General features: G+C 38.3%; 1 protein-coding gene across 7 annotated transcripts in view; it reads right to left on the bottom strand.

The window, feature by feature from the left end:
* Positions 1-1138: 1138 nt before the first annotated feature.
* SUGCT (succinyl-CoA:glutarate-CoA transferase) overlaps positions 1139-12110 on the bottom strand; it is a 338050-nt gene continuing 327078 nt past the window's right edge. For 4 of the 7 annotated variants that reach the window (XM_083822414.1, XM_083822404.1, XM_083822415.1 and 1 more), the window contains one exon: positions 1139-1476. In XM_083822414.1, the coding sequence (XP_083678540.1) occupies positions 1313-1476 (164 nt within the window). In that variant the 3' untranslated portion in view covers positions 1139-1312. Of the gene's footprint in view, positions 1477-2850; positions 2963-9709; positions 9884-12110 lie in introns of all 7 variants that reach the window. The other 3 variants (XR_014578981.1, XR_014578982.1, XM_083822416.1) reach the window with 3 other exon arrangements.

Genomic DNA, 12110 nt, shown 5'->3' with positions numbered 1-12110 from the left:
ATGCCCAGACTTTGTGATACTTTGGGAAAAATACAGACATGATTTGTTGAGCATCAATTTGAATTAGTTTTATTTAGTCCTAGAAATAGAAAGGCTTTGCCTCTCTCCTGGGGTGCATACAACAAAGGTTAAGCCCTTCCCATACACAGTTTACATTAGCTGTAAATTATATGCTGGGATAGAGGAGCATGGCATTTCTTCTGTGAGTGAAGTACTGCCAAATTGGTTTGTTCAGGGGAAAGGGTTATTTTCCTCACTACTCTTCATGGATCAAATTCTTCCACCTTCTTACAATATGTGGTGCCTTACTCTTAAGAGCAACCCTTCTACAGGATATGATGTTACTAACTTCTAGGTAGGTTTGTCAACTCTGACCATGCTTTAATCATGGGGGTGGGACCAAGTCAAAAACTTTGCAGAGATTTGTATTTTAACTATATTTTCTTCAGAGTGAAAGGTATTTTGGTTGGGAATTAGAGTCAGAGATAGGGATCAGTACCTACCCACAGAAACAGATTAAAAACTTGGGCAAGTTCTGGTATTTGACATTCAGCATGTAGTTTTGTGTGGATCAATGTTTAATTAACAGCACTCAGGGCATTCTTGAATAAAATTACAAAAGACTATTCAATCATAGTTCATCTCTCAACCGGTCTTGGAATAGGCTTATTTCATAACTGAAGAACTCTGCCAATTCCAGCTTATTTCTGCTAACATGCTGGGATTGTCATGACCATACAATGTAACATAAAGACATACCAGTAATTGGTAATACCAGAGAACTGAAGTGAGTTTTGCAATGGTTACTCTACACTTGATTTGAAATAGAGATGAACAAAGAGTTCATAACCAATGATTCTGTTCAAAATCATTCAGATCAACCACCAATTTGTACATGGCTGATTTTCTCCTAAAGTAACTGTGCAAGCCAGCTTTCTACAAATGGAGAGTTTAGTACACAGATTTCTAAGGTTCTGCTTCTTTTCACTAACATGATGTCTTTCTGGGGACAAACATTTAGGCAATTACTGTAATTGTGATAAGAACTCCATTTCCCATATGATGTACTGAAAATGAGTAGCCACACAGGACCATATAATTACATTTACCCCTACCCCCCAAGAAAATCTTTCAGTCAGACAGTACGAGATTGTTTATTTGATACATCAGTGTTAAAATCATACAAACACACATGGAAGAAAATTAGGAATTAAATTATGTCTTCTCTTTGAGTCCCATTAGGGGAGCTGAAGGGAGCAAAGAGAGGACAAAGCTATGTGAACTCAGCGTGAAGGAATGTAGCTAATGTTCCTTATCTGACCTCATGCTGAGCCACAACACCAGTGTGGAGCAGTTCTTCTATGGCATCATCCTCATACCCCAGCATGACCTTCAGTATCTCCACCGTATGCTGTCCAACAAGTGGAGGTGGTTTGGGATGCGACACAGCAAATTCACTGTATCTGACACCTGGTCCTGTAAAAAAAAAAAAAAAAAAAAAGAAGGAAATTATTTACTGTCTATATTAATATTGAAGTGTCTATGTTAGTTTAAAGAAAAGTATCTCATTTTCACAACAGTCTTATCACAGTGTTTATTTATCACAGAAATGTTATATTCTAGAATTATATACTAAACAAATTCCTGCTGACAATAAAGTATTAATAAGCCAGTTTTATGAGTTTTACGTAGTACAGCCAAATGCAGAATTGCTGCATATTTGCCCAACTTTAAGAAAGTCTTCCCATTGTTCCCAGTGGTATGTATATCAGGTATTCTGAGTCATATTAAATCCCAGATCTACTACTCCCTGCTTGCTGAACAACATATGCCCAAACCACAAAATGGGATGTACTGCAGAAATCCCCACACTCTGTATACAACAGGAGGCAGCACAACCATGAGAAGCCAAAGAAGAGTCATATTAAGGCATCGTTACTACCACCACAGCAGCATAAGATGATGGGCAGCACCATTTCCTGTCAGCAACAGCTCAAACACCTCTGCAGTGTTCTCCATTATCCTGCAGTGATGAAGGACTAACATCATGCACAGAAATGACATTCCCCAGATTGTTTTATGTCTTCTATCAAAAATGTAGGTAGCATAAGAAACTCAACAATGGTTTATTTACTCTGGCAAGAATCATTTCAAAGGTGGAAACAACTTAGGGAAGCTGGCAATGATATGAAGAATTATGTCTACTGCAGATAGTCAGGTCTTACTTTTTAGCAATCCTCTGTAGTGAACCCAACAGAGATTTCAGTGTAGTTCCTTGCAGACCAGTAGCTATATCATTACTATCAGTCTCAGTAGAGAGAACAGGCCACAGATTTACTCCAGAATCAAAACTGAGATATACATTCACTGTATGCGTAGAAAGACTGTTTTATACAGAAGCAGGGGATGATAATTTCCAGAATTGTCACCTGGAAACTTTCCTTTAATAAAATATTCAACAACCTCTGATGCTTTGGACAATGGAAAAAATGATTCCTTTATTCTTAATTACAGCCTTTATTATATCATCATAAAGATTTTATAGAAAAAGTTATATGTAGTTGTGTCTTTCTGCATGCCACTACAGCTTTACTTAGAAATGCAAATAAATACATAAAAATAGGGTTTGACTTAGTTCCAAAGGAACGATAGACTATCACATGGCAAGGAAAACAAATCACAACAAGAAGTCATCCTATAAAAACATGAGTAAGGAAGCTGACTACTTGAGTTACTACTTATTTGAGCAGAGCTGATGAAAAAGGTCATGCCAAAATATTCCATTTTTGCTGCAGTCTTCATTAAACAGATCACCAGTGATAAAATGTTTAACACAGTAAAGGTATTTACCTCAAAATGAGCAAGAATACACTCATGGGTACTTAGAAAGATTTTTTTCCAAGATGATTAGGTGTGTTCCTAATGAGTATGCTCCTGGCAGAGGCGAGGTACTGTTCCAGTGCTTAAAAAGGAAACGAGGGGGAATTGGGAAATTACAGACCAAATCATTTAACTTGAAGGAACATTAAATATTGGAACCAATAATCACACTGTACTCAGGAGATGAGGAACAGCAAGCATGTATCTATTAAGAAAAAATAATGTTCACTCAATCTGATTTTTGTCTATCAGGAGAAGCACTGAAGGTGAGATACATCACATCTAACTTTAGATGCAAATAGTCTAGAGATATATTTTTAGTTGCTTTGATATTTAGTTGACTCCCTTTTGAGTGATTGCAGACAAGAAGACACACTTACAGTGCAGTTTGTCTCAGACACTGGTAAATGCCTAAACCTGGTCAAATGAATTGTGATCATTTACATTTTTCCATAAAACAGAGGACACAGAATTATCTTAGAAGCAGACCTCTACCATCCAAACATCCAAAATCATGTGAAATGACCCCCCCACCCGCCCAAGCCACCAGGATGTCAGATCAATATCTGAGTTTCAGAAAGACTTTCAGTTCTGCTATCTTCCATAAATTCACTAAAGAAACATGGTCTAGGTAAATCCAAAGCCAGGTGGAGTCCTGAGCGGGAAATCATATTCAGAGAATAGCTACCTAGGGTCTTCTAAAAGAGGAGGATGTTTCAAGTGAGCTCCACAGGAATCTGTTCAGAATGAAGCATTCATCAGTACTTTTTTAGTGGGTCAGCTGATGAAACTCATATTGTACTCGCTCAGGTTTCAGAGGAGTCCAAGCTAAAACCGACTGTGAAAAAATTTTACAACGACTGGGCTAAACTGGAGAAAAAAAAACAGATAAAACGGGCGAAATTCAATAATGTCAAGGGGAAGGAGCTGCATTTATTAATATAAATACAGGGCAGAGGACAAACAGCAAGGTAGGAAGAGCTAGGGGTTACTCTAGATCACAAAATGAACGTGAGTCAACAACACCATGTTGTTGCGAAAAAGGCAAGCGTCATACAGGGATGTACAAACAAGAGAGAAGCCTGCAGGACACATGAAATTATCTTTTTGTTCTAGTTGGGGCTGGCAGGTCACAGCTGGAGTAGTGGCTGGTGGGGGCCCCCCACCGCACAACCTTGTGGAACACCTGAAGATATTCTACAGGACAGCAACCAAAGCGATCAGAGAAAACATGAAAGGCTGAACAAAGTGGTCATGGGCCTGAAGAGAAGGCCAGGAAAATAACACAGTCTTCAAAACTGTTTTCAAAAGATGAAAAGAAAGAGAAAAAAAAAAGAAAAGGAAAAAAAATGTTACCCTTCTGCGAGAAGAAAGCAAATCCTTTCTCATGCCCATGATGGATGACAAATTAATTGACTCAAGTTGAAAAAAAAAAAAAAGAAAAGAAAGAAAGTTGGCTACTTGAACATAAACTTAAATCATGGTACAGGTAGTGAAATGCTAAAACAGGTCATGTGAGGAGGCTGCAGACTTCCTACCAATTAGGACCTTAGGAACTAGAATTGCTTTGGTATAGCTGAACCTATATCTGATCCTTGGGGTTGCTGATGGATTGGGTGATCTCACATAATACATTCCCCCCACTAATATTCATGAAAACTAAGAAAGGGCTCACATCATGGGTAATTTTTCTGTTAACTTATTCCCCTAGTTCTACTCAGTTTGAATATACTAAGTTAAATTTTGAGAGGAACTCTCATGTGAGAGATCAGTAAATTTTAAAGGAACAGGTGACATCACTAAACAATATTTGTATTATCTCCTCTTCCTAGCACTGCCTGAGGGCTGTACTGGCCCTAGTGCAAGCCACAGGAATGATGTATCTGTGCCAACTGAAATGCTTATGAAGACAATTTCAGAGTAAAATGCCCCTTAGAGATTTATTGGTCTAGAATTTCAAAGTAGCCATAAAACTATTAGGCAATTTCTATTAAAAATATAATAAATAGATATAAAGATTCTCATTTCAGGTGTCTGCATCTGAGACCATATATATGTTCTCTTTATACAGAGAAATCATCAGACTGACAGGAACTAATTTAGTAGATATACATGGTTTTCATTTGCTTGTGCAATTTTTTGCTAGTGTAAAAATTGCCTATCTCAAACCCCAGGAGTTGAAATCATATCAAAAGACATTGAATAAAAACTCTAATGAAAAGAAAATGAAATTGACATTAAGTGTACAACAGGCATAGAATGCTTCACACTTCCCAAAGAAATTAATCTTACAAACTAGAGCATGCTAGAAATTTGCATAGCAATTACAAAACCAGTGTCTTTCTTGAGCATTTATTGTTTGATGCATCATTCATCATGCTACTTTTCACTTTGATAAAGTTATAAAGTTATCTACTTTCATTCAAAGGAGCTACTTGCTAATGATCCATCATTAACGATTCTCTGTTCTTTCCTTGTGTAACTTCTACTTGGCTTCTGTGTCAATTAGGAGGGTGCAAAGCTTGCCAGTCAGGCTTCAGCAATCCCACGCTCCTACTGAACAACGCTCCCGGAGAGCAACCAGCAGAATGCTATCCAAATGCTAATTAAACACAACTGCCTTATGAGGAAACCATCCCTTGAGGCAGAGAGAGGTGAACTGCTTTAATTAAGGTCAGAAGCATTTGCATGTGGGTGAGTTACAGGGAGTTTTGCAGATGAAAACAGGCCTTTGCTGGGATAAAAGCAGTTACCGGTTGGAGGAGGTCACCTGCACATCCCCACTGTAAGCTGGACACTATATTCAATTCAGCCCTGAAGTTAAAGGGACAGATATAGTCACCTGAAGAAAGCTACAAAGGAATGAGTAGTAGCTGAGATTTGACTTTGTCCTGTTTAATTAAAAGGAGCCTTCTTCTCTTTTTATTTTAACTGTTGCCAGTAAAGCAAAAAGTTATTTCTTTTACCACATTTAATTCTAGGCTGATTTTTTATTATAATCATTTTGACTTTGGCACATTGTTAAAATACATGCTGTGCATAACACACAATGTTCAAGGATTAATAGTGCAACAAGAAGTCAAAATTTGTATCAGTTGCAACTACAAAGACAACTCTACCAGGTTACCTTGAAGACTTCCCCAGTATTTGAACTCAACACCATCACAATAAATTCGATTTCTTTTGTGCCTATCTGCTACAGCAGTGCTAGACATCAAGCAGAGCTATTAAGTAGAGACATATTAAACACATTAAAGCAAAAGATAAAGGGAGATAAAACCACTGAAACAGGTCCAGAGGAAAGGCCCAACAATAACAAAATGCCTTTGAACATACACCCTAACCAGGTGAAACACATGGCACGTTTTGGAATGTGTCACTGGATGTTTCTGAGATTCAGGGCTGCAGAAGCAAAGTTAGTTTTGTTCTACTATTCAGTAGTAGAAATTGAAGTTGAATTAGAATGTTAAAGGAGCAAAGCACTGTACATAAAAGTGGATAAAGGTAATAAATTTTGCTTTGTCCTGCCAAATAGCAATCCTGCAGCACTGTGCACGAGTCACCAGATAATACTTTCTCTGCAGCACAGGTTAAAGCATATTGAACTAATCTAATTCTCAAATTATGTAGAGGGAATTAGGCCCAGGGACAGCCAAGCTCAGGAAAAAGACATGAATATTTGTTACGATTCAAGTGGGACAAGGAAAAAGAAAGGGGAAGTTTGAACTAACGGACGTGTATATGTCCTTCTTCCAACATATCACCTATGTTTACAGGAAAGAGCAATGAGAAACCTATCACCCCTCGTTAGCTAGCTCTACCCCAGCTCACAGTGTAGTCTATATACATGTGCGAACCACACAAAAACAAACCAAGAACTTGTACCTCTTCCAAATAACATCATGTTGCTACATAACAGTTTTGCAATTCCAATGAAATATCATTAACAGTCAACAGAAATGGCCCAGAACCAAATCATTTGCACCCAGATCCCATATATACTACAGTTCAAGTGTTTGGGGCATTCAATCAGCTAGTTATGAAACCAGCCAAAGAAGAGGATCAGCAGGAAACAACAAGTAACTTTTAAGGCACTGAAAAGGAAAACAATAGAGAATATGTCTGAGAAATGGCCTTAATGGCTCACATGAAGTACACTCGGGAGTTAGAAGTGATGAGTTCAGGGATATGTTACCAGGAGTAGACCTGGGAGACTTCATTTTGAATGTCAGGTCTCTTCCCTTTTGTCCCAGCCATGACTTCTGTTAATTCATCATTCACAGCTGAGAAGTGTATGAGGTGGCTGAGCACACAGTACAGCCCAGCCTGGCTACACTGCCTTTACACTGAGCTTCTTTCCCTTGATAAAACACAAAGTAAAAGTACGCACAGGCAAAAAAAGCCTCATTAAAAATTGATGCTAGTACAAGTAGTGCACACAGACTTCAGGAAATCTCCAGAACAAATTATTTGCTCCAGCTTAACTGGGGAACTACAATGTTTTTTCTTTCTTGCTATAGACATGACAGTTTGGGAGCTTGGAGGGCTTCTTAGGAATCTTTTTAATCACTGGAAAAATCTTTTCCTTTTGCATGACATTAGAGCTGGTGATTTACTTTTTAAGAACAACTCATAATAGATTTGGAAAAAATAAATTAAGAGAATAATATTCAAGAACTCACTCCTTCTTTCACTGCAGGTTCCACTTCCTCCCCCACTTAAAGCATAGCCACACAGAGTGTTCATTTGGCACCCAGCGCAGCTGAGAGGGTGGAAAACTTTGGCAGGATGAGTAGGAATGAGTAACTGAGAGAAGAGGGGATGGACAACCCTTTTCAGATGGCAATAAAAAAGGTATATCTTGTGTTAGGTGCCATACAAACACACATGTAAATACATTAGTAAATAGTAGTAGTAAATAGTAAAATCAGTAGTGCAGTGAAAGTAATATCAATACTAAACATATCTATAAGTCATCTGTTTACCTCTTCTCATCTGGCAAATGTTGACTGCCATGGGAGAGCTAAAAGAATTATCACAATTATTAACGACACAAGAGTCAAGAATGTAAAAGCTGAATCACTGTGAGAGGAAGGAATTGACAGGCAGATCACAAAAAAAAGGTTTATTTGTGATAATCATAGTTGGGTGTTTAAGAATCAATCACTTTTAAACCCTGACTTAGACATTCAGGACATCCATTACACAACTCCTAAAACCCTTTGTCAAGTACACTTACAAAAGTTTTTTTTTTTTTTTAACTCAAAGCTGCACATACAGAAATGCATTAAAAAGCATTTTATGTATTTCCTATCAACCAACATCCTGGATATAATCAGTGTAAAAATACCACTCAGCATTTATATACACTTTACATTTTCAAAGTGTCACCATACTGACTATATCTAATTAATCTTGCATGACTGCTGGGGTAAAAGCAATCATTTATCAGTCACTCTGCTTGCATATTTGATAGCAATCCTGACTAACTGCATCATTCAACACAATTTTGAGAGAGAACTCTTGGCACATAAGAGCTTTAAGAACCTCACAGTAAGGTAGTGTCTACTGCTTCCCATATGTATCACCTCACAACATTGAAAATTTGGCCTTTTTGTACAGCCTCACACAGTTCCATTCCTTTATGAAACCTCCAAAGACCTAAAGAGAAGACTCAAAGAAAGGCAGGAAGGAAGATGACAAGAAAGAATACTCAGAGGTAGCAATTTTAAAGAACTGTAAATTCCCTAGGTAATAAACCGTAGCTTCATTTCCTAAGGAAACGTGTTCACATGTCTGTGCTGTCTTTCTAATCATCTGTTTGCCTTGCTTCACCCACCGCTCCACCCCTAACTTTTGAGCCTGTCAATCTGGACAACAGTGCCGAAATCCTAAGGAAAATTAAGTTCTTACCAGTTTTGCAAAAATTGGCGACTGCTGAAGGACAGACACCCAAACTACTGCCTTGATGACATAGTATAAATAAATAAATAAATAAAAGGAAGAACTCGGGTATTATATACCCTGTTTGGTTGCAAAGGGCTTACTAATAAGTACAGACACAACTGTGTAAGAGTCACCTAGCACATACTGTGGAGACACAGCATAAAGTACATGAGAAAAGGTCAGGTCATCTTAAGTACACATAGGGTTTATAAAGCAGAGAAGTCTGAAGGAAAAGATTATTCAATTCCACTGTACATGGAACAAGTTCTTCTAGACGTCTTTCCTACAGCACTGTGGGAGGTGTATTCAGGCTGTGCAAGCCCAAGGTAAGGACAGTAGAGACTTCTAGTTTAACATAAATTGGTCTTGCTGGAAAGAGCCGAATAAGTAGAAGGCAAAAACTGGGAGAAGCCTTACAAAACTTTAATAGGAAAAACCTACAAAGGCAAGCCTAAACTAATGAAAATCCAAGATAAAAATGTAATTTTTCTCCAGTTATAATCTAGTCAATACAAAACTTGATGTACAATCCCACCACAGGATGTGTACCTAATGCAGAAATTGTGGGGTCAGGCTGAAAGGCTTGTGCTATTCAGGAGGACCATAATGGTTATTTCTGGGCATAAAATACATGGAATTCTGAAACGCCCATAAGCACAACTGTTTCCACAGAATGGAACTGGGTTTAAGATGGACCTGAGCTTCCTCTGATACTTGAGAGGTCAAGCGATATATTGTTTCACTAAGATATTAATAATTAATTAATATTAATTAATTGAATAATTAATTAACTAAGATATTAATGCCTTAATCAATTTCTCTTAAAGAGAGCAATCAGCGAGAAGTGTGTTACAAGCATGGAACAAAAAAATCAAAATGCCACCTGAAAAGAGTCTCTTGAAAGGACAGAGAACTGCTCAGTTGCAACATGCTCACATGATCCTGGAAGTTGAATCATGTCCCCAGCTGTGCAGGCAGGCAAGAAGCTCCTCAGGGACCTCCTACTGAGCCTGGTGAAAACTATTTCCAAGTCCCATGCCTTGTGGTTAGTGTGACCCTGCATGTTGGAATAAGACACGTCAGCCAACCCAGAAAGTGTCTGCATCTCCCCAGTACACCAATCTGTCCTTTCCTGTGTCCTGTCTCCAGCTATAGGTTAGATTCTTTGGCTCTTCGGAGACCCCAAAGGTAATCCTCCTGGCCAGCTGTGCATCATCAGAGTAGGAGGAGATTAACTTTTCCTTGCAGATGAGCTCTTCCTTGCTCTTTAGGCAGCTAGCTGAAGCCTGCATACCTGAAGCTGATTCTAGTCCCTTAATTCTGGGATGCAAGACAATCCACGCTGAAGAACATACACACTGTGAACCTAAGGCTGGATATAATTTTCTCTCTTTTATCAGAATACGGATATCAGAATGGGGTACAGTTTATTGCACAGAAAAAAAAAAATCTGTATCTCTCTAAAGCTCTTTTAAGTACAGCTTGAAATGGGAACTGATGTTAAGATGATTATTTGTGATGATACCAATCAAGTTTCTTTAAGTCTCTTTTTAAAATCTGAGGTCTATCTGGCATTCCGGTCTGACGGTTTTAAAACCCACCGTAACACCTGCTTTGGCAGAGACAGTTGTTAGCCTGGAATAGAGTGAACTGGGTGGTAAACAGCTCGTGACAGAAACACTGTATCACAGAGCTTTTCTTTAGTTCCCTAGCCTCAACACAACCCATCTGTATATTAGTACATGATTTATTCATTAATTTAGGATAATTAATGTCTTGAAGCATCTATCTTAGCCTGTTAAGAAAAAGAAATTGAGAAACAAAAACCTTCTACAGTCTACCTGTAGCAGAACTATTTGCAATCACTTCTAAACACTTTTACATTGACTAATTTTTCCTTAACAATCCCTTCTTTTGGTCAAAGGATTAAGTCTCAAAAGGGGTGTATTGTTATAAAAAAAAAAAAAAAAAAGATCAGACATTCAGTTAGATGTCAAATCATGTGTCTGTCACGTGTTGCATGTTTATTGCCATGAGTGTTTATTCTACACATCTTCAGACTGTTCCTCTGTGGCTACAATGCACAGGCATATAAACCTTCACATTTGGAAAATTCAACAGTCTGATGATATTTTCTTGCCTGGTTAGTGATCCACACCAAGTAAGTATCTGCTGAGTGAGTATTAAAATAATGGAAAAAGTCATCAGCTGCAGCACAGCCAAGGAAATTCTGGTGGTTGAAATTCTTCAGAGCAAATGACAGCTAGGTAACTCTATGTTTGAGCACCATGGAAATATTTGGAACTTGATTCTCGAGCAAGGCATCTGTGATTAAGTAGGACTGAGTACTTTGCACAGCCTGATCACTCTTCCAAAAGCTCTCCCACTCCACCCTCCATTTACTTCTGTTGTCCCCTGTGCTGCAGAATGAGGCCAGTTCCACTGCATAGGGACTTTCCCTGGCAAAGGAAGATGGGAAGGGATTTGATACTTTGTTTTGGATTACTTGAAGAACTGCAAATTACATTTTTAGCTCTTTTTGGGTAAGGTGCCCAGACTCCTTGAGGCATAGGCTACTAAAAATGCTGGCAGAGTTTTGAAAAGCACTGTGCAATCTGGGACAACTCTCTTTCTGAGTGTCATACTTGAGACATCTTTACAGGGGCCCAGTTTCCAGAAAAAGCTGAGGACATCTGAAAATCTTTCTCTTTTAGGATGTCTCAATTTGACTGTGCAAAGACATCTGGTATTCAAAATAGACAAGAAGAGCAAAAATCCTTTCATTTAGCAGGGGAAAGTAAAAGTCTAGATATATAACTATTTCTAGCCCTTCTATTTTCCTATTTCCTATTGAAAAGCAATCATCAGGTTAATTATAAGTTTTTCAAAGGGAAATTGGGCTTTGGGAGTCAGCTAGAGAGGGAACATACTGAAGATTAGGCTGTTTTTTTTTCCACAGATTTGTAAGTGACAATTTGATCAATACTGTCTCTGTGTGAAGAACTGGGAACAGCTTTTTGGCTTTCCATTGTCTGCTGCCAATCCCTGACATGTGATATTCAGCTCATCGACTTGCAAATATCAAAGCAGTATGGGGCACGAGAAACTGCCATTTCAAACCAAGCAGCCTTCAGTCTGGTTTTTGGTTGTGTGGGCATGCCGATGTGAGCATGTGTATGTTAGTTAAGTATAGGCTGGTTCTGTATCTAAGTTCTTGTGGTTTCTAACATTTGCCAGCCTTTACTCTGTCAGAAGGGATTTCAGTGTTGTGTTCTACCCTACAA

This window comes from Anser anser, assembly GCF_964211835.1.
Source record: "Anser anser genome assembly, chromosome: 2".
In the NCBI taxonomy this organism is placed as follows: domain Eukaryota; kingdom Metazoa; phylum Chordata; class Aves; order Anseriformes; family Anatidae; genus Anser; species Anser anser.
This window is presented reverse-complemented; position numbering and strand designations above follow the sequence as displayed.